We start from the raw sequence: 24,411 nt of genomic DNA on the forward strand, positions 1-24,411 counted from the left end.
CGTAATTACCACGTTACAATCTGTGTCGCTTGGTGTTTTAAGACATGTTCTCTCAAGAAAAACAAGAGAGAATATCAAAAGAATTCTCAAGGCTCAAAGGTAAGAATCTAGCAATCTTTAAAACTCGGATTCCAGGAAAATTAAGTGGTTCTCAGGTCGAATAGTGTATGTAACACCCTAGGTCGGTTAATAAGCGTTGTTTAACAAGTTCAAATCGTCCTCTTTCGACCGACGTACAGCTAAACCAGAATTTGGTGATTGGGAAGAAGACTTTAACCCTTTTTAATGGACAACAAAGATACGACAAGGACACCGCGACCTCTTTAGTTCAGCAGCATTTATTTTTCTAAAATTAAATCGTTTTGAGAAACGAAACGAAAGAGAACAAAATTTATCACCTTTCAACATTATATTTGTTTCATTTTCCTTCATGTTATGTAACTGGCATTAGTTAAAGAGTTGGGTAGCTCAGGTAGTATAGTGACAGACTAAGGGCTGGATGATGGGGGGGTTCGATCCCCAATAGGAGCAGATGATTTTTTTTCTAGCCTCGGCGTCTATACCGGTTTTCGGGCCCACCCAGCTTCCGTTCCAATGGGTATAGGCGGTTCTTTCCCCAGGGACAAATCGCGGGTGAGTTGTGACGATGACCTTTCACCCCCATCTAGTGATTAAGGTTGAAAAAGAGCTGGGGCTTTACCGTCTTTCGCCCAGAGCGCAATGTGAGAGCTTTACTTATCGTTTTATTTAACAGGAGTTTATGAATAAGCCTGAGATATATAAGGAAGAGAATATTGTAGTTCTCAAAAATATCCGAGCAGTGCATAAATTGGTAGTACATGTAATAAAATGTGTCTCTTTGTTTGTTATTTTTAAAGAAAAATTATTTACAGGAGGCAATATCAGTCACTTTGTTTGACAAATTTAATTTCTAACTATACAAGTCATGAGTCCTGAACATTTTCTTTGAGTATCGTAAATCAATAGCAGAATGACACAATGTGAGTTAGCTCAGATGTAGCGTACCACCATCTTACAGAGGAAGTTTTTGTGTACATGTGGTTAGGAAAAGAAAATCATAGCATCCACAATCTTATAAGATGAGGTGGCCACTAAATATCTTCCCATCTACTTCGTCAACACAATTTTCAGCACCTTTCGTAACTACATGGTTGCTAAAACATTTTCTTTCCCATTTTTTCCTAATTCATCCAGACTGGCTCTGGGGGACCACCCAGCCTCCTATCCAACAGGTACTGGAGTCCTTTCCCAAGGGTAAAGCGCAGCTGGGGCATGATGCTACCACTCACTCCAATCTAGTGCCGAGTTGAAGAAGGAGTAGGAGCTATACCTTTTCTCCCCAAAGAGCCTACATGGCATATAGTGGGGCAGCTTTACTTTAATTTTCCTAACTATGTGGTCACTAAAATATTTTCATAACTAACTTACTTAACCTACATTATTCTCAACTGTCATTTTTTCCCTTCTGCTTGTCATTACCCTTTTTTGTGGTTCTTTTTGGTTTCCTCTATACTTATACATTAGATTGCTAAAGACTGTTATTCATTTTTTAAATGACGTGCATGAAATGAACACATCAAGAATCACCAGATGGATTTGGATGAAATTTTTTGTGGACATTATGCCATTAGGGACTGCCCTAATATTGTACTCTACAATTTCGTATAATTTATAATATCAACATGGCAGTTGAAGATAGTTGAGGTGGGATAAACACAAGCACTACTTGCAATAGGGCCATACAATGGTGTATGGTTTGATTTTTATAAAACTTTGGTATACTTATTTATTTATAGCTGATTAACGATGCTTTTTTCGGCAGCTCAGCATAAAAACATTGTTATAGGAACTTTTGTTACGTGCAGAATAACAACATGGTGGCTGTAAGAAAGAAAACAAAATTAGACTTGATGAGGATTTGATCTTGTAACCCCACAAGACCAGTATGATACCTCAGAGCAAATGTGCCTTAAGAAATATGGGTATTGATATGCATCATTTAAAGAGGTCATTAACACCACATGTTTTTGTATAGTTAGAAACTAATATTGTCTAAGAATTGCATTTTGGTGCGATTAAACCTTTCGAGTCTTAACACCTCTTTTCTTAACCACATTATCATTAGTTGTTGTTTTTTCCTGTGATCATGTGTTTCTCTTAAACCTTTCACCATCACTGCTACTCCTTACTTGTTGGTCAGAAGAATTTTTTTAAGGGCATCTCTTCCTAATCATATGGTTGCTACATTTTCATCGCCTCTTTTCTTAATCCTGAATGCTTTTTAAATCACCACTTTTCTTCAACTATGTCATCAATCCCTATTGGATTCAACCCAGCCCCTCTGTTCATCTACTCACAACCTCCACTGCATGCTGCAATGTCAATACAAGTAATTCCTAATCCCCCAAAGACATTCACCTTGAACATAGGAGTGCAGTGTTTGCTGAAATTTTGGAAAACCTTCAACATTCAGTGTTAATTATTCCCAAAAACTGAATTTATACAGTAACTGCAGTTGCAAAAATCAGAGAACAAGAATTTAGTTAGGTTAGGTTATGCCAATTAATTATTTTAATTTCCTTAAATGTAGTTGCTTTAACCTCCATTAGTTAATAAATATTCCATATTGGTAATTTATTATATCAGTGGTAGTTCTAAGCTTAGCTACATTAATTTGGGTTAGGTTATTTTTAATTAGCTTCCTTAAAACCTGATTACATTATTTTTCAGAAGTTGACAACACTTCTGTGTTGCTCTGATTTACAAGCCGTTATGGTGGGGAGAGTGACGCCATAATGTATGCTATTACTTTAATGGCATTTTATTGAAAATTAAACAATTCAGCTGAATGACGTCTTGACTATGTGCTGAACTTTATTGTGTATCAAAATCAAAATTTCAGGATTTTCAGATTTTCATTTTGAACATTGTCCATCATCTTAGTTATTTGTTAAAGGGCACATATGTTTCAGAGACTGGAGGAGCTCTGTCTAAGTGGCCAACCCCTCTCTCCTTCGTTCACCTGATGATGGAAGCATATCAAGTCTCCAAAATGTTGTGTCTTTTAACAAATAAGCAAGGCTATGGACAATTTCAAAAATAACAGTTGAGCTCATTACAACACATTATCATCAGAACTCTTCAGACATACAGATAAGATTGTTTTAATGCGACTGTGAATACATGTGGATTACTGAAGAAATGGGTTATCTGTAGGTGTTTTTAATAGATTGTTCTTTGTTTTTTTAAGCCAACAGGACACTGAATTTTCATGGCAGTTTGAGGCACATTACTCAATATCCTATGTCAGTGGTATTCAACCTTTTTTGTTCGTGTACCCCCAGATATAATTTCTCTTCAAGTTTGTACCCCCAAAGTTGTTGGTGTATAATTCAAGTTATACTTAGTATATAATCTACATCTAAAATAAATTAAATAAATTACATTACTGATTATTCAGTGTTTATCATAAAATAATATATATTTTTTTTCAATTTCACGTACCCCCTAAGATGTCTTCGCGTACCCCCAGATATAATTTCTCTTCAACTTTGTACCCCCAAAGTTGTTGGTTTATAATTCAAGTTATACGTAGTATATAATCCACATCTAAAATAAATTAAATAAATTACATTACTGATTGTTCAGTGTTTATCATAAAATAATTTTTTTTTAAAATTTCACGTACCCCCTAAGATGTCTTCGCTTACCCCAGGTTGTATACCACTGTCCTATGTTCATAAATAGATAAGTTGATATAATAAAAGAAATACATAGGGTAATAACAGGAAGAACAGGTATTAAATCACTTGCCATTGATCTTGACGGATTGGCTATTTAACAGTGCTCATTTACTGCAGGTGTTATACAGCGTACCCTGATATATTGTTACTACTTTTATGAAAGCATTGTTTATTGGAAAAGGCAAAATAAATGTTTCTGAGGTGTTTTACGTACTTATGTATTGTAACACTGGTTGATAGCTACAACTGATGAAGTGTGGTGCAGGTTTGCATTTTTTCAGGAGATAATACTTTCATAAAGGTAATAACAGTTTTCAGAGGGTCTTACATAAAAGAATCAAATGAGACGGTCAGGTGATCATAGGCAATAAGTATGTACGGATTTAGGTGAAGGTTGTCATGGACTGTTTTAAGATACATTTGCCTACAAAGTATAAGGAAAACAGTCAGTCAGTACAAGTAATGACCCATCCATGATTCACTGATGATTACAAATCAGGTAATTTCTGATGCTTCAGCTTAGTGGTTCATGTTAACATCCCAAAGATTACCTTAGAACTTACATGTTTTATTATCACTCATACTATATCAGATTTAACACCACATGGTCATAAATTATACATATTATGTTGTGGCAGTTCATCAGTTATCATGAAATACAATATTTTGTATAATCACCATATTAATAGTTTCTGTTTTCTTAAAATAATAGTTTAATTAAGGGAGCATACTTTTCAAAGAAATACTGCTACTCAAAAGTTCAGTATATGTACATATATCAGATGGAACTAATGTTGTTACCATCTCATAAGTCTGAATAGTCACTATTGGGTGTTGTTGATGACAAAATTAGAAAGTACCAATATGCGTAAGTCTATAATGGTGATATGTTCTACAAAGATTCACATAAATCAGTCAGTTGATGTCGACTACACAACATCCAGAACCCTGGAACTGAACATATAAACAGATTTGGATTGCGATAATATGGACCATCATTAAAGCCTTTAGGTGGTTGCCAGCATCTTGGAGGAACTTGCTTTCTCCTTCTTCAGGGTAGATGCAGGTGATAGGTTTGAAAGGTTGGTAATCACCAACAAGACTATATGGCATCATAACTCAGGAGACCAATATTCAGTTTTTAGCCACCGACAGAACCTGAAAAGTCATAAATATTAGCACTTTGAATATATGATGATGGTGATGATAGTAATAATAGTGTGGTACACTAACAGTGCAGCTGGAATACATTGTATTCTTTTTATTCGTGAATACACAGATCACTTACTACTTCTGTTAAATTATGTTCTTACCGTGGTGCTGGGAGAGCATAGAAGAATGTGCATTCTTAATTCTGTCTATCTGGCCACGTATTTTGTCCATAAGGTATGTGCTACTTGGATCATGTTGGAGCTACACTCTATGCAGAGAGTCAAATCAAGGCCATAGCCGAAGACCTGTGTGAGAACGTGTATGGAAACCCTCACTCCCTGAGCATTAGCAGCCGATATTCAACTGATGTGATTGACCAGATACGGTACAGGTATGTCTTCTTCTTCTTCCTCTTCTCCTATGGCTCTCTGGTCCGTATTCGGCCCTCAATTCTCCTCTTCCATTCGGACCTCTGTTAGGTCCGTCTGTCCGAGGCTTTGATGTGTTAATTGAACTAATTCAGAAATATAAGGATTCAAAAGTATTCACTTCACATTGATTACTCTCCACAGTTTATATTTAATTTATTATATTAGTTTTGAAACAGCATAGGACAAAAATGAAAATTACAGTTGTAAATGTAAATATTATGCTTTATTTTTAGTGTTTTAAAAATAAAGTTATTATTTTAGTGATTATTTCACTACATGATGAAACTGTTGGTAACAGTGATGAGTATATAGCATGTTTCCAGAGACCGTGTTTATGTGTTTGTCCTTCCATAGTTATCATAAGCTTCATATCCTCCTCCTCCTGATGTTTTAGCCATCTGAAACAAGTACATAAATGACTAGTATATTTTGGGGTCAGGTATATCTGTCCATCTGGATGGTTTGTCTGTAAAGAATGTAGATCTAGATGGTAGCTTTAGAAAGATTCAGGACAGGAGCCATACCTCAAATCTTACAGCACTAAGGAGCCCTTAAGTGTGATTGCCTTCAAAATATAGTCATTCAGCAGTTGCCAGCATCTCCGCAATTGCGAAGATATTTTTGGAAGCCACCAGGCAACACACTCTTAAACACCACTTGAACATTTTCTGTAATTTTTAAATGATTAGTGTTCAGCAGTTTTACAGGTTAAAATCGCATGGTGTATGCAACTCAAAATTACCTAGTCAACAATATCCTGAAATTTGGTCCATGTCACATGGGGCTTTCTGTATAAGAGTATATACAGTGCTAATGCATTGTTTTACTAAAGTATAATTTAACGCTGAAACATGCAGCTTTCCACTCTTATTTAAAACAAATATTTCAGGTACCTGAGATTTAATCATGTACAAATTTATGTACAGGGTGCTGCAACATTTCAATACAGATCTGAATGACTACAGCATCATCTTTACATCTGGAGCTACACATGCCCTCAAACTTGTGGCAGAGTCATTTGATTGGACAGACAATTCCACAAAGAATGATAAATCAGTACCCAATCAAATTAATTATACGAAAAAAGGAACAAATCGCTGTGGAGCAGAGAATGACTCATATTCTCACGGTAGACATGCAGGGACATTTGTGTACTTGCAAGACAACCACACGTCTGTCCTCGGAATGAGAGAAGTGGCCAAGAAGCACGGTGCAAATGTTTGCTGTTTGTCATACGAGGAAGCCTTTCAATGTTTTCTGGACTGTGGATGTTCTGACTTCACTTCAGTTTTTGATGGGAATTCTTTGTTTGTGTACCCAGCACAGTGCAACTACTCAGGAGTCAAATATCCCCTCTCTTGGGTTTCTAAAGTGCAGAATGGAGCGCTGAATTATAAATCGACACACAGCAGACAGTCAAAGTGGTTCTGCCTGCTGGATGCTGCATCATTTGTTTCCACAAGTGTCTTGGATCTTTCACAAGTTCAACCTGACTTTGTGTGTTTGTCATTCTACAAGATATTTGGTTACCCAACGGGGCTAGGGGCCTTACTAGTCAAGAATTCAAGTTCCTATGTCTTAGAGAAGTGTTACTTTGGGGGTGGCACTGTTCTCTTATCACTTAGTTCCCAGTGTGAACATATCCCTAGACCAGCTCTAAGTGACAGGTGAGTGATATTATTATTTAATTGCTAGTAGTCACAGTGGATGGCATCAGTTACTCATTTATAGTCTTACCTGGATTATAATGTAATATAAAAGTAAAGTAAAGTAAAGTTTGTCCCACTATACACCATGTAGGCGCTTGGGGTGAGTGGAGGTATAGCTCCTCTCTTCCTTGACCTCGGCACTAGATGGGGGTGAGTGGTCAGCATCACGCCCCGGGAAAGGACCCCGGTACCCATTGTAGAGGAGGCTGGGTGGGCCCCAGAGCCGGTCTGGACACAGAGGCTAGAGGAAAAATCCTCTGCCCCCGTCGGGGATCGAACCCTGGTCGTCCAGCCCGTAGCTAGTCACTATACTGACTGAGCTATCCCGGCTCATTATAATGTAACATAACATGTTAAAATTATAAACTACGTTGTTTCATTATGTTCTTAATTGTAATAAATTCCTTTTAAAATATTCAGTTAAGTGGACTCTGCATCAAAATAGCTATCCTACAAACCTGCTTAAGGTTCTTGGAAAAATTCATATTAAATCAAAACTTTGTATGTAGAGTCTGTTGCACCTTGATCTGTGAGGGGAACCACGTACACCTCTTGGTATGACAGCTAGTTTCGTCAACCTCTTTTGCATGAATGAGGAGTGCCAACAACTTGATTTTGACATCTGGTTTGAGTATAGCTCAAGCTAACTGTTGTACTAACCTTCCTGGTATCTCTTTTTCATAGTGTGTTCTGCTTTCTCTGATTCTGTGGCTATCTTTAATTACTCATTAATTAAAACTTTTCCTTCACTTTGGCAGTCTTAAAAATGCAAGTAACCTAAAGGCTGTCAGACCAACAGTAAGCCTCTCTGTTATAGGTTTGAGGATGGAACCATCCCATTCCTTTCCATTGCAGCATTGCGTCATGGGTTCTGTTCACTGAAACAGTTGACAGGTGACATGGCTAGTGTGATGCTTCATACATTTTCACTGGCACGTTACCTCTTCCAGTTCCTTCTTACACTTCATCATTCAAATGGCTCTCCTGCAGCCATTTTGTATTGTGACACAACCTATGAAGATGCCTCTACACAGGGAAATGTCGTTAACTTTAATATGCTTCGTCCTAATGGAGCATATGTAGGCTTTATAGAGGTAAGTATCTTTGGTTTCATAAGGAAACCAATGGAAGAATTGTTAAGAAGCAGGCCAAGTTGAGCGAGTGTTGGGTGTATTTTGTATCTGTAAAGTAACTGGTTCTAATTTTGACTGCTGTCAGCTTTCTTTTTAGGGTTATTACTTTCCTTCACTGTCAGCACAATACCTTCTTTTAAAGGTGCCCTTACCTGCTACATGTGCCTGTTCCTTCTACGTACAGTACTGGTGTAGTAATTGTGACTGTGAATGTAGTAAAATGGATTCCACAAGAGTGTGGTTGCACCCACTGCTTTCAGAACTGACACTGGCACACATTTGAACACACAGCACATATATGAGGGATTTTACTTTATATGGCAATCCAAGCATGTGATGCTTTGTCCAGGTGAACTTCCCTTATGTGTGGTGTTGGTATTTGCTGTACATATTAGATGTCTGCATGTGCTCACATAAGCTGTGGATCAAGAAAGAGAGTGTATGTGAGTTTCAAGTGTACAGATGTGAACACTGATAAAATACCATATTCTGTTAGAAAATATGTGAGTGAAAGTGTCATAATCTGTTGAAGAAAGGCTTATGGACCCACATTCCATAGTATGAAACTGATGGGTGGAAAGACGCAGTTGTCACTGATGCTGCCGATATAGTGTGATGCACCGTTCAAATACAGGACATCTGTCTAGTCATTCCTCCCACAACTGAGGCAGTAATGTGCTGAGTGATAGTCCCCATCTCACTAAGGAACAAGTAGCACAGTGCAGTCAGGATTGTCTGAAAGCGACGCACTTAATGTTCTTAACCTGTCACAGGTATGTTGTTGTACGATATATGGGTATCATATATGGTATATTGACATTGTTAGTATATAGGTACAGGCATACCTCGTTTTATTGCGCTTCGTAGATATTGCGTTTTTTAAAAATTGAAGGTTTGTGGCAACCCTGCGTCGAGCAAGTCTATCGGCGCCATTTTTCCAACATCACGTGCTCACTTCGTGTCTCTGCGTCACATTTTGGTAATTCTCGCAATGTTTCTTTTAGACATAATGCTATTGCACACTTACTAGACTACAGTATAGTGTAAACATAGCTTTTATATGCACTGGGAAACAAAAAAAGAATTCGTGACTCGCTTTATTGCGCTGGTCTGGAACCGAACCCGCAATACCTCCAAGGTATGCCTGTACCGTGTTTTATATGTGATAGATTGGTAATACGCTTTATATGGTGGTTACTGATATGGGACATGATATGCATATTGGCATACTAGAATAGTGAGAAAATGTATTTCAGATTTATGACATTTTGTAATTTGGTTTTGTCCCAGCACTGTTTCAAACAGTTTGGTAAACAAGATACACTTTTAACATGGAAGCAACGTGCTGACACATGTATTTCGAAAGTCCAGCTAAGGCAAGCATCCAAGCTGATACACAATGGCAGAACACTGAGAATAAGGCAAGGTCCACAAGGGTGGACCTATTTGTAATATAGAAAGTTTTTGGACATATCCTACAAAGTTACACACCTTTTTGTTATAAGTAATGATACTAATTGTTTACTTTCTCTCACACTGTCTTGGTTGAAGCTGTGTTTGGTCCGTATTGGATGAAACATGCTTGCAGTAAGAAGTCGGCCACTGCTACTGCCTTAAGCAGCACTATGTTGTAATAATTATTAAATTAAAATTAAATCCGTGGCGTAACAGCTCCAGAGAGCCAAAGCCAACTAGCCTGACTGCTGGCCTCACGTTCACATGCCTAAGCATAGGGGAACGATCATCCAACCACATATAGGGTGATGTGTGGTCAGCACGACGAACCCCCAGCCATTGCTAGCTTTCCTGACCGGATTACGCTACTCGTAGCTCCACAATTTCCTCACGATGCTGGGTTGGCACCGGTCCCATACACTGGTCGAAAGCTCATGAGAAAAATTTCTTCTCCCCCCGAGACTCGAACCAGCACGCATTCTGTATCGCCGGTCCGAAGCATGACACCTCAGACCACGCGGCTACGGCGTGGGACTGTAAGAATTATTACTTGTAGTAAATTGCCATCGTCAAGTCTAAGTTTTCAGCCTAGAATTCCCACCAGTAGAATCCCCTCGACCTACCATCGTTCCCCGAGTCCTGCAACACAACAATTTATTTGAATTTCACCATTCCACTTTGTACTGTTGTTAGTAGCATATATTATCAAAATAAAAATGTATCTAAATCTATGCCAATTTGATATATTATTATGGTAATAAGGTGTGGCCTGCCATATGTTGGAAAAAAAACCAAGGTGCCAGAAAATGGTATTTTCTTCCAGGACAAGCAGCGTCCTATCACCATAGTGATTTGCAATGCTGCTCGGGTTGGAAGGTGTCTCTTTATTCCCCAAATGTGTTCCTGTGTGATTACTTCTTTTCCTCAGGTGAAGGAGTCACTCAGAGATATTACTGCAAAGCTAAAAAAACTAAGACAGCACCATTATGTTCTCTAAACACAGACAATTACATTGCTGTAATTGATTGTCTACATAACCATTGGGAAAAAGTGTTCACCTTGGTGATAACTGCTGTGAGTAGGGGGGCAGATGCCAGTATCTTCTGATATAAAATTTTGCTGATTTTTTATGGATCGTGTTTAACTAACTAACTAACTAACTAGATGGCTTACCGAACCCGAAGGTTCATCACCGAATTAACCAAAGCCCTCCACCGGACCCTGTCCTGGGCCAACAAAATCCAGTTTCCTTCAACTCCTATCTCCCATAGATCCCGCCTGAGATTATCCTCCCATCTACGTCTAGGTCTCCCCAGCGGTCTCTTCCCTTCAGGTTTCCCAACCAGTACCCGGTGCACACCTCTTGTCCCATCCATGCGCGCTACATGTCCCGCCCATCTCACTCTTCTCGACTTAATCACCCTCACAATACTGGGGGAGCAGTACAGATTTTTAAGCTCGTCATTGTGCAGTTTTCTCCACGCCCCATCGTCTTCCCTCTTAGGCCCAAATATCCTCCTCAACACCCGATTCTCAAACACCTGCAATCTGTGTTCCTCCCTCTGAGTGAGAGACCATGTTTCGCACCCATACAAAACAACAGGCAAGATTATTGTTTTGTATACTTTAATTTTCAGGTTCTTAGAAATCAGACGGGAAGACAAAATATTTTGGACTGAGAAGTAGCAAGCATTTCCGGAATTTAGTCTCCTCCTAACTTCCTCACAAGTATCATTTTGATTTGTTATTGTTGTTCCCAAATATTTGAACTTTGTAACCCTTTCAAAGGATTTATTAGCTACCCTAAGATAATTTTGCCCGCCTGTCTTCTGATGACGAGATACTAACATGTACTTAGTTTTTTCTGAATTTACTTCCAGCCCCACTTGTCTACCAGCCTCTAGTAAAACTTCTGCGTTCCTCTTTATTGTATTTATATCGTCCCCCAATAAATTAACATCATCAGCATATGCCAATAGCTGATGTGTCCCGTTCAATTGCAAACCCTCCTGCCTACCTTGGACCTTCCTGATGGCGTATTCTAGCGCAAAGTTAAAGAGCAAGGGAGACAAAGCATCTCCTTGTTTTAGACCGTTCTTGATGAGGAATGTCTCAGATACATATTTACCTACTCGAATTTTGCTGCAGGTTTCATTTAAGCACATTTTTATTAGACCCACTAGCTTCTTTGGTATACCAAATTCAATAAGAATATTATATAGCACTTCTCTCTTCACAGAGTCATAGGCTTTTTTGAAATCTATAAATAACTGATGTACAGTCCCACCGAACTCCCATTTTTTCTCTAGTATCTGACGAATGCAAAAGATCTGATCAATCGTTGATCTGTTTCGTCTGAACCCACACTGATGATCCCCAATAGTTTCATTCGCATATGGGGTTAATCTTGCCAAAAGAATGTTGGATAGAATTTTGTATGAGGTTGATAGCAGCGATATTCCTCGGTAATTACCACACTCAGTCTTGTCCCCCTTCTTATAAATAGGAATAATTATGGATTCCTTCCATTGATGTGGCATCTCTTCCTTATCCCAAATTAACTGAATAAGCTTATGGATCCTCATATGCAACCCTTTGCCACCTGCTTTAATTAATTCGGCCGGAATCTGATCAATTCCTGGAGATTTATAACTTTTCAACTTCCCAATGGCTAGTTCCACTTCATCTAAGCTAGGTTCTGGCACCAACAGTTCAGCTGTATGCATTTTAATCTGTCTAATATCACCAGTATTATGAACATTTAAGAGCTCGCTAAAGAAATTTTTCCACCTATTCACAATTTTTATTGGATCTGCAAGCAAATTGCCACTATCATCCTTTACCAAATTAGTCTGGGGTTGATATCCTTTCTTAAAGTTATTAATGCCTCTGTACAGGTCTCTGATGTTTTTTTCCTTATTATTTGTCTCAAGTTCAGCAATTTTGCCCTTCAGGTATTCCCTTTTCTTAGTCCTAAAGGTTCTACTAGCCTCACGTCTCACGTTACATAGATTATCCGCATTTGTTTTGTTTGGGTTCTGCAACCATTGAAATTTTGTTCGCTTCCTTCGATCTATTAATTTTGAACATTCTTCATCAAACCACGGTTTATTTTGCTTTCTCCTGTAGTATCCTAGTTTCTCTTTTGCTGAAATTTTGATGCAGTTTCTGACATTTTCCCACTCCCTGTTGATGTCCACACTTTCATTATCCTCATTTGTCTCTAAAATTTGAAACCTATTCGAAATTTCAACTTGATATTGTTCCTTTGCCTCTCCCTCACTTAATTTTTTCAAATCAAATCTTTCTGTGTCAAAATTTTGTTTAGTTCGTCTACTTACTGAAAGCCGCTCCCTCACTTTTGCTACCACCAGATAATGATCAGTGTCGCAATCTGCTCCTCTGAATGATCTCACATCAATTACATTTGTCTGCCTTCTCTTATCTACTAAAACATGATCTATTTGATTGTGTGTTCTGCCATCTGGGGAAGTCCAAGTGTATTTATGAACATCACGGTGTGGAAATTTTGTACTTTTTACAATTAAATCTTTTGACGTAGCGAAGGTCACTGCTCTGACGCCATTATCATTACTAAGTGCATGGAGACTCTCGCTGCCTATTGTGGGTTTGAAGACATCCTCCCTCCCAATTTTTGCATTGAAATCTCCTAGCAGAATTTTCATGTGATACTTGCCAAATGTATCAAATACTGATTCCAATTCTTCATAAAAGCTATCCTTGATATCATCGCTTTTGTCTTCAGTTGGGGCATGAACATTAAGGACAATGATGTCGCACCAACGTCCTTCCAAAATTACGTAAGACAACCTACCAAGGAAAATTTTACAGTATCCTGCATACATATTTTCAGTCTACAAATGTAATGTTGGTGGGTAAAGTGCTTACAGCATGAAAGGTAATAAAGAGAAACCAGCAATTGATAAAAAAAGAAAATCATTTTTATTTTTGAAATCTCTTATTGCCTAAGTATATATTGTGACTACACTAAATTTGTTACGTATCCCCCCTGAAGCTTTGCCGTGTCACCGTATTTATAATATTGACTTATATCTAATGCCGAAGGTCAAGAATGAGCTACATGCCATGTAGTGGGACTGCTTTATTCTTTTATATAATGATGATATATAAGAGTATGAAGATTTCCGTCTTCTGGGTTGTTGCGCTGTGTAGTCTGGTCGATGTTCACCAACGTTTCAGAGGTTATACTGCCTCCGTCATCAGAGTATGAAGATTTCTGTCTTCTGGGTTGTTGCGCTGTGTAGTCTGGTCGATGTTAACCAACATTTCAGAGGTCATACTGCCTCCGTCATCAGGGCGATGATGGAGGCAGTATGACCTCTGAAACGTTGGTAAACATCGACCAGACTACACAGCGCAACAACCCAGAAGACGGAAATCTTCATACTCACCGCTGTGAGAACCTCAAGTCTTACATATATAAGAGTAGTTGGTAGCAGTGTGGTGAGGTAATGTTGTGCAAGGCCCTGGTTATGCAGAGTGTGTGTGTGAAGAGGAATATTAATGGTTTTAACAGTTGATGTCAGAAATGTTAAAAATTATGGCTTGATGAGCCCGGTGTTGGTCAGTTGCTTGTGGTGTATCTGCGATTGGAAGTGTAACAGTATGTAGACGTGCTGTTGGACCTGAGATAGTTTGGACAATTAGGGACCTGTTTGGCACTTTTGCGGCTTGCGGATTCCTGAGGCTGTAGTTTTGTGATAAAATAAAGCCAGTTTGTTAGTTGGGAGTGCTAGTAGGTATAACTACTGGAGGCCAGGTTAGGTTAGGTCTTCTGCTCTGGACCTGTGGCATCCTGTCAATGCAGCAGGTGTGCAGCCTTGCATGGGGTATTTTAGATGCAGACCAAGGCCAAGTGGCATGTAGACATGCATGTGGCACACTTGCTGTTAATGCCTCTATAATTTATATGGAGGCTAAGTTGGGATTTTCGTGTAATGAAGCCAAGGTATTGTATTGTAATAACTTATTTTAAGTTATTGTAATTTGGTATATGTCGGAGTGAAAGTAGTAACAATTTGATAAAGTAGTATTTCTTAGGTGTTGATTGTAACCTGTACTACGTGGTTCTCGATCCCGGAGACGTATGTGTGCTGATCAGTGGTTACATAAATGTTAACATGGTGTTAATGTGTCTGCAGCATTGCACACGCTGGCACTAAGCTGCTGTAGGGAGCCATGGTGGTAATAGCTGACTGGCTGTGTGGGGGCTGTGCTTTGGACTTTCACCAAGGTGACCATGGGTTGATTGAGCATGTGTGTGACTAAAGATTTATGAAGTAAAGTGTTACACTTGGCATGTTTTGAGATGAATGAGGTTGTTGCACATTCAAGCATAGCTTATGTAGATGTTAATGCTATGTATGTTGTAATATGATCTTGGTGGGTTATCCTTTTCAGAGGCACGGGTGGTTGCAGGACATATAGGTCCCTCCAGAGAGGAGAGATTTTCTCAATTATGGTTTTTTGTCATTTATAAATTCTGTGTGAGTAATATGTAAGTATTGCACATCATACTTCAGTGGTTATCTCTCCTCTAAGAGGCCTTGGGTTTAAATTTCAGCCCAATGGTTGGCTGTCCTGGCTGAGATGTTTTGTGATTTTCCTCAATCCTTTCAGGCAAATGCCAAAATAATCATAATGTTCTTTTCAATTGCAAGGTTGTTAAACCTGGAGTATTATTTTCAGTAGTGTTAACAACTCCATCGTTCATCTTAACAACAGCTTGTTAGTTAAATAGCATGGGCAAATACACCTTCTAAATTTTAATTCACTTTGGGTATCACTGAATTTTTGACCAGTGTCCATGGTGTAGAAGGAATATGGTTGTAACGAAGGATAACCGATGTAAAGGTGAGTGCATGACCTACTGGTATTAAATGCAAAGGTGGATGGTGGTTTTCCTACTCTACTTTATTTCCGTTATTAACAATAATGGCCACTGAGACACATGAACCTAAATGTAATAATTAATGCATGAGCTTCTGAGGTACAGTTATCTTAGTTTATATAACAAAAATTAATGCAGTAATGCACCTCTTGTGGGGGTCCAGAAAAAAATTTATTGATTACAAGGTCCCCAAATTTAACCCACCGAGATATTTTCCTTTGGGCTGTACTAAAGTGAGAGTTATACATGAATGAGCCTCACACGACTGATGACCTTGAATCGTTCAGAAAGAAACTGAAGCCATTTTTGCAGACACGCTAAAATATGTATCTGCCAGTTTGAAGCACCATGTCTAGTTGTTAATGGATGGCCACTTTCCACATGTTAGGCAGTTCAGTTCGGTGAAGTATGAGGTATGTTTACTCTGCAATAAAATTCAAGCTCTTAATATTTCATAAGTCTGAAACATGAAGTTGTCTATGTTTAGGCCTGGCATCTTAATTCCAGTATCATAATTCATAATTTCCTTCTTTTATCTGTATGTCGCTTTTCTGTGCCTTACATGAATTATTGTTGTTTATGCCAGATGTCTGTTAAGCAGACACCAATATGTAGCACTTTTCTGAGAGGTGTGACTAGGTTCTGTGGCAGAATGAAGGTGTGTCATTTGCACATTTATTCTGTAAAGCATACCAATTACTTATACAAAATATAAATTGTTATGAAGATTTCTGTCTTCTGCGTTGTTCCGCTGTGTAGTCTGGTCGATGTTTACCAACGTTTCAGAGGTCATACTGCCCTGATGATGGAGGCAGTATGACCTCTGAAACGTTGGTAAACATCGACCAGACTACACAACGCAGAAGACAGAAATCTTCATACTGACCACTGTGAAAACCTCAAATCTTACATAAATTGTTATGTTAACTCTTGAAAGAGCTGTTTTCAAGATATATCATATTTAACAGTATGTCCTGAAACCCTGTGCATGCCAAGATGCATGTAAAATTCAGGGATTTTAGCTCTTTTTTCACAGAGTGTACCTAAAACATGTGATCACCATTGGTGCATAAATAATGGTTTTGTTTCTGAAAATCTGGGGCCTCAAGAGTGAAGGTGACCCTCTGGGTGTGAAACGGACATCCTCTGGGCAGGGCAAATTAAGGACAAGTGCATGTAGTTTGACATAATGGCATTTTAATTTTGTAACAAAGTATATTTGGTTTTTGTGGATGTTGAGTTCTTCCCTCCTCCACGAAGTCTTTAGTTTAATTAGTGGTCATGTGACAAAAAACTGGCATATTCCTTCTATGTACTTAGGTAACATGTTTATGCCTGATGCAGGTACTGAATGTTGCTAATCTGAATGGTATTCAGCTGCGCACTGGCTGCTTCTGTAATCCTGGGGCCTGTCAGCGACATCTAAAACTCTCAGACGATGATCTCAGGAGTCAATTCCAGGTGTGCACATGATAACTCATAATGTCCAGAGTTCAAGGTCAATCAGTTTTAAGAGCTGCATCCTGTTGTATGTTGAATGTTAGGATGACAGTCCATCTACACAACGATTCTTTATTGTAGTTTCAATGTTTATTAAGATTCCACGACATGTTTTGACCTTCATTGGTCATCTTTAGGTGGTTCTCTTTAAGTGTTTGAAACTAATAGATGTGACTGCTGATTTGTATACACATTTTCTGCTGTAGCATGTCAGCTACAGCTTTCAACCGGTAACTACACACCTGCATAGTCCACTCTACTAAAACAGGTAAGCTTCTTAAGACACAGTCCATTACATGACGAAGTTAACAACAGAAAACGTGTATATAAATCAGTAGTCATATCAGTTAGTTTCGTACACTTAAAGAGCACCACTTGAAGATAACCAATTAAGGTTGAAACGTGCAGTGGATTCTTAATAAACATTGAAACTGTAATCAAGAATTGTGTTGATGGACTGTTAACCTAATGATTAAGGTCAATACTTTGTTTATTTGTTTCATTCACTAATGGGTATGTTGTGATTGATATTATTTAGTGCTGCTTTTATGTGTAAAATACATGTGTGATATTACGAAGACGGAAAATAATTGTAATCTCTAATTAAAGGATGAAGTGCCAGTATGTGGTATTAAAACAAACAGGACTGATAAGAGATAACAGAACATCTAACTGTTTGGAAACCTAGGATGCAAGTGATAACTGACATTTCATGCAATTCCTACAGTTTGAAGGAAATAAAATTTTCATAAAGCCTTAGCTAGAATCTTAAAACTTTGCATACCGTGTTGTGTATTAGAATATAAAATAAGCAAACAAACAAACTATTCACTCTATAAAGAGACACTAGTGCCATATGCGTTTCGAACTCAAGAGGTCATCATCAGTGGCAAAAGGGAATTAATTCGTATAATCAAAAATGGTTTTAAAAAACAAATCATGAAGTTGAGTTCTTTACAAAACCATAACAAGCAACACTACACTGGATGTTGGTCTCACAGGAGTTGTACTCTGTACCTAGCTATTGGTCCAATGGTCCAGTGGCCATTGCTGGTCTGCGACGAGCCGTGGTCGCGTCGTCCGTGCATGGACGACGTAACCACAGCAACCAGCAGTCGGTTTATTTACTGTAACTGCCCGATTCCAAATGACACCATTTACACTACTGATCCCCAAATAACAACCCATCTCTCTCCCTTAAGTGCTGTCTTTTTTTTTTTAACCTGAGTAAGTCTTATTTATTAATGCAGAAGTTTCAGCATGCATTGTTATTGAAATTTAACTGAATCTTCCTGTGGAGCCAGTAGGAATAAAATGGCATGGCACTTAATCAGACTTTATTTGAATGATTAACGTTGCATTTATATTGCCACACACACAATGGTAAATTTTGGCTTCAGTGGGGCATTCCCTTTGAAATTACATAGGGAATTTGTTTCAGTGCTTTAATGGGCAGAGCCACGGTGGTCTAGCGGTCAGAACACTAGCCTTGTAATACTGGGGTCCCGGGTTCAATTCCCCGTGGTGCTCAGATTTATAACTTGTGTTGGGCAAGGTCGTGGTATAGGCATCACGGAGTTTTCCTCCGGGGGCGTCCCCGGTTTCTCCGTGGCATCCCAACAATTACTCCACTCACACACAGAAGAAGGCAATGGCAAACCACTTCTGGATCATCTGCCAAGAACGTATATGAACAGGTCCCAGTCCAAGAAAAGGATGGAAGGATCCTGTTCATAATATATGGACCTGTCATAAGACAGAACACTAATAATAATAAAAAAAAATGGGCAGAATGCAAGGGCAGTGATACATAGAGTGGTGCTGTATATACAGGATTATTAACGAACCTGTTTAAGACAATGAACAGTAATTGTTTCTTTCAGGCAGGCCACATATGTGGAGACGACAAAGATCTGGTGAATGGACAACCCACTGGTTCAGTTCGAGTCTCTTTTGGTTATATGACAACCAAGAATGATGTTGATAAATTGATTAACGTGTTGACATCCTACTTTGTGCATGGCTCCCCAGTCAGAAAACTGCCTGCATGGTGGCCGGCCTTCCAGCAAGCTTACAAACAAAAATTCCAGCCTGCACGTAGGAAACATGATGGTCTTCTGAATGTAGACAGAATGAAGTCACCCGCTATTTTACATGGAGTACCAGACATAAAAATACAAGCTCCTATCAAGTCACAAACAAATGCAAGTAGCTTGGAGACTAGTTCAGTTTCAAATTACGGCCAGCAAAATACAATGTCAGATGGAAATAGTATTGCATTGACATGCATATATGTATACCCTGTCAAATCTTGTGGGGCTGTGCGCATGGAGAGCTGGTACATTGGATTAAGGGGTCTTCTATATGACCGTGAGTGGATGGTGGTGACCCCAGCTGGTGTCTGTCTCACTCAAAAGCAAGACGCAAAACTCTGCCTCATTCAACCTAATGTGGATCTCAGTAGTAGGTCACTGATCCTACAGTTCCCAGGTGAGTATTACATTGTTTATAACGTTGCGTAACAAATGTAACAAAACTGTTACGTAAGATGTTTAGCCTTAAATGAGATGAAAAGATGTTTATGTTTGTACAAACTATGAAGGATTGGTGAGGAAACAGTTATGACCTGTTTAGAGAGACAATTCTGTTTTAAAATTTAAGATAAATTTGATTTATAATAATTATAAAAAATTATGAAGTACAAAACCACACACTATGTCCTTCAGCTGTGGGAACTTAATTCAATCTAACAACACAGTATATGATGCAATGAGGTATGTCATATGTGGTTTTGACTTGCTCTGTAACTGAGTTTTACCATTAAAAGAAAGTTATCTGAATGCTAAATGAAAAATGTATATCAGTTCACAGAAGGAAGGGAATCTTCATGTCTTGTGCCTGGAACAATTAATGAAAATATAACTGATAGGATAGTAGTCTGCGGGCCATGTTTTTGAACCTGAGATATCAAAATACGAAGCAGAAATGCAAACAACTCAATCATGAGATTTGATAAAATAATGTTATATATTTTACTTGTGAAAATTATTTGAAAGCTGTCAAGTAATGTAGACTCTGCAGTGAGATATTCTGCAACAGTGTGATTCAAAGCTGGATCGGAAACAGTGTACTGTAAAGAAGATGGCTGTGGGAGAACATCAAATCCTACTTATAAAATTTTCTTTGCATTATGCTTCATTCCTTCGAAGATAATGAGCACGCTCTGGCAAGTCATGTGACACAATGTGCAACAAAAGTCAAGCACTTGAAATATTCTAAGTCTGAGACCAGAATTGATGTACGCATACAGTTGCCATCATAATACCATTCAATCCTTATTTCCGACCATATGTGGATTTTATCAACATTCAATTAAATAAAACTATTTATGCCACATGTCTGTTGGGCCTAGGAGAGAAGACGATGGGGCATGGAGAAAACTGCATAATGATGACCTTAAAAATCTGTACTCCTCCCCCAGTATTGTCAGGGTGATTAAGTTGAGAATGAGATGGGCGGGGCATGTAGCACGCATGGATGAAGCAAGAGGTGTGCAACGGGTACTGGTTGGGAAACCTGAAGGGAAGAGACCGCTGGGGAGACCTAGACGTAGATGGGAGGATAATCTCAAGCGGGATCTATGGGAGATAGGAGTTGAAGGAGACTGGATTTTGTTGGCCCAGGACAGGGTCTGGTGGAGGGCTTTGGTTAATTCGGTGATGAACCTTCGGGTTCCGTAAGCCATCTGGTTGGTTGGGTCCACTATTTGGGAAGCCTGAGGGAAAGAGACCTCTGGGGAGACCTAGACGTAGATGGGAGGATAATCTCAGGCGGGATCTATGGGAGATAGGAGTTGAAGGAGACCGGATTTTGTTGGCCCAGGACAGGGTCCGGTGGAGGGCTTTGGTTAGTTCGGTGATGAACCTTCGGGTTCCGTAAGCCATCTAGTTAGTTATTTAGTCTGTCAAGCAAAGACACCATTATGTCTGCCTAATTTGAGAAATTACATGAATTAATGTTAATGACTTTACCAAGTTCAACAGCAAAACAAAACTGAACACTACACTTCTGCTCGATACCTGTATCACACGTTAGATGGGTCACTAGCATTGATATGAAGACCACATGCAAGTCATAGTCTTCATATTTGTCTTCTCTTTTTAATGTTTATTTTGTATTTGCATAAATACTAATTGTTTTCTTCACTTGTAGTCTATACATTGTACATACATCTTTATTACAGTTCATTGAAAATTTTGATGCTTGCATAATATGCACTCCCTGAAAACATGAGCAGTTGGCCTATGAAACGATTCTTATGCTTTAAAACCATAATTGTACTGAATTCTTGCTATAAGAGCCTCTGAACCTGTCTGAGAGCTGTCAAAGTGCCATACCTGCAGAGTGAAGAGCAATGTTTACTACTCAGATAACTTCTTTTTTATTGCAGAAATGCCGCCAATTTCGGTACCACTCGATGATCCAAAAAACCACAATGACGGCAGAGTAGAAGCTTCGCTGTGTCAGAGCAAAGTGTGTGGGGACAGGGTTCAAGGTTGGGACTGTGGTGATGATGTGGCATCATGGTTATGTGATGCTTTGGGGCGTCAGGGGTTGCGTTTGATTCGCCAGTGGAATAGTGACTCGAGAGTGAGCAAGGAGAAAATGAAATCGAGAGGGCAAGGTCAGTTCTGTCTGGTGTAACTGTACTGTCCAAACCTCTTGCTTATGTAATAATAAAGTGATACTGTTTTTGCACTGGAAAAGTCAGTTATAAGTTCCAGTAACCATAGCAGAAATTTAGAATCATAGAAAGTGGTTTTAAATATCTTTATTTCAAGGAAAACTGATAGTAAGTTATGTCCGTCTTTTGTTTGGTCTCTTCAGACAGCAATCAGAAGTCAGTTCTGTCACTGTCGAACCAGGCACAATTTCTGCTTGTGAACAAGAGCAGCGTTCAGTGGCTGAGTGATCAAATTGACTGGGAACAATCTGACTGTGACAAGGTAAATAGAAATAACAAACTGACTGAAAAGTCATGCAACTGATTCCTGACACATGTTCTATTTGTTAAAAAAATAAATTACACTGAATTCTGAAATCAAACAACAATCTTAATTAATCGTTGGAAATACGAACTGTGCTCGACAGAGCACGCATTCATTTTTCTCAATAGCTCAGTCATTATAGTGACTAGCTACGGGCTGGACGACCGGGGTTCGATCCCCGACGGGGGCAGAGGATTTTTCCTCTAGCCTCTGCGTCCAGACCGGCTCTGGGGCCCACCCAGCCTCCTCTACAATGGGTACCGGGGTCCTTTCCCGGGGGTAAAGCCGGCCGGGGTGTGATGCTGACCACTCACCCCCATCTAGTGCCGAGGTCAAGGAAGAGAGGAGCTATACGTCCACTCACCCCAAACGCCTACATGGCGTATAGTGGGACAAACTTTGCTTTACTTTACTTACATGCTTGATGGAACCCAGTGAAGTGCTCCTGTGTCACTGAAATGCTTAGCTGGATGACATATTAGTATTTATTTGGGACAGGAAAATTGGGAAATACATCCTTAATTTACTCTGGCACGATAAGTGAGAACAAGATTCCAGCTAACATTTCACAGTGAATACTTATTGTACTTGTAAAAAATACATTCTTACACTAAAAACTCTTTGAAGACAACTGATGGACTTTTGTGAGCAGGATGCAACATGACATCACCTGCGTGGGCTCTTGTATAGTCATAACAATATTCTGTGTTTATTACGACGTAACTCACTCCCTGGTAGAAGAACCCGCAGCCACCAATAAATATTTTAATATGGGTTGAATGACTTTATCATTCTGTATTTTCTAAGATTGCGCAAGATAGAACTAATTCATTCTTGAATTTCTAGGTTGGTGACCCTTCTTAAATTCATTTACGTTGCTGTGCGAGTCTCAATAATGTTTGTATTTCAGAAGTTCCCTTTTTGATTCTGAAATGTGTAATAGTTTCATGTCGTACGTTGTTCGGATTAACGCCCTTCATTTGACTTGAATTATGCGACCATTGCAATTTAGCCTGCTTCCTCTGATCAAATAATTTTGAGCATTACTCGTCAGAACTTCAATTAAACTGCTTTACATTGTAAGAACCTATTTTAAGTTTATTGTTCTCTCTAATGCCTTACCATGCCCTGTAACTAGGGGAGCATGTTTACGATTTTCAGGAGAGTCTGCTGGAGCGTTTTCGTAGCAACCTGGTCATACAGGGCCTGAAGCCATTTGAGGAGAACGAATGGACACACTTCCAGATAGGAAGAGTGAAATTCCAAGTGAGACGTACTTATTATTTCTCATCATTCCACATGCTTAACTGAACTTGATTAGTGTCAAGAATTGGGTTAATGTTGTTCCAAAGCAGAGCCAGGGCTGAAGAAGAGAAAGGGTGAAAGGAAAATGAATGGGGTGCTCACACGTAGGAGTGCGTTCACAAAACAACACAGATGCCGCGCACAAAAAGTGCACACGCCAGAGGGTGCGCGGTCTATCCATATGACACAGTTGTCATGCTTTGCATGTAAACCAACACATTTGTCATTCTTCCAGGAAATAAGTCAACTGAACTCAGGTGCATTTTTTAAATTTACGTTGCAGTCAGAGGGCCCGTGTACACGCTGTCAAATGGTTTGCATCGATCAGTCAACTGGTGTGAAGACACGAGAACCTCTGAGGACTCTGGCAGCAGCGTTTCTTGGCAAGATGAAGTTTGGAGTGTACTTAAGTCGAGTAGCTGAAGGGAATGTGAGGATTTCAGTTGGAGATGAAGTAATTGACCATTTTACTTTCAATTAAATACTGTCTGAGATGGGAACCAGAAGCCTGTTGGAAAGCAGTCACGAGACAAGGGACGAGCCCCCTACCTCTCAGACTCTGTAGACAAATGTCGTTTTGTCACTGCAAATTCTAGCGAATTCAATAAAGCATTTTTAAAGAGTCTAAAAACGTTTTACTGTCCTTTATTGTATGTAATGAATAAGTGTAACAGAAACTCACCATTGCTATAGGAAGTGCAAAGCCACTGAAAATCTTCGTAACACATCTGATTTGACAAATGTAACCGACTGTGGATCATTTTTAAAAGAAATTAACTCTTGGATTAATACTGTTATAGATCATATGGTATGAAGTTTTGTCTTTTGTTGTCATCTTTGGCACAAAGAACTTTGGTAATGTTTTGAAAGTATCGACAAACATAATTTCTAAAGACGTTCCAAGATTTCAAAAAAAGTAGAGTCTTTTTAAAGACTGTGGCATTGATTGTTACAAACTGTAGTTTACTGCATCATAAATACA

At 39.0% G+C, this 24,411-nt stretch overlaps 1 protein-coding gene across 1 annotated transcript; it reads left to right on the forward strand.

The window, feature by feature from the left end:
- On the forward strand, window positions 1-24,064 carry mal (molybdenum cofactor sulfurase). The gene is made up of 11 exons (XM_022085691.2): window positions 1-99; window positions 549-633; window positions 5,151-5,307; window positions 6,274-7,014; window positions 7,874-8,150; window positions 16,921-17,037; window positions 18,960-19,566; window positions 21,527-21,760; window positions 21,964-22,082; window positions 23,286-23,390; window positions 23,713-24,064. Exons 3-11 carry the CDS (start codon window positions 5,153-5,155, stop codon window positions 23,908-23,910), a joined length of 2,553 nt encoding a protein of 850 aa, XP_021941383.1. The 5' UTR covers window positions 1-99; window positions 549-633; window positions 5,151-5,152; the 3' UTR covers window positions 23,911-24,064.
- Window positions 24,065-24,411: the final 347 nt, after the last annotated feature.

Source organism: Zootermopsis nevadensis, unplaced genomic scaffold, assembly GCF_977971745.1.
Source record: "Zootermopsis nevadensis isolate Lab colony 2312 unplaced genomic scaffold, Znev_1.0 Znev_ptg000013l, whole genome shotgun sequence".
Lineage (NCBI taxonomy): Eukaryota > Metazoa > Arthropoda > Insecta > Blattodea > Termopsidae > Zootermopsis > Zootermopsis nevadensis.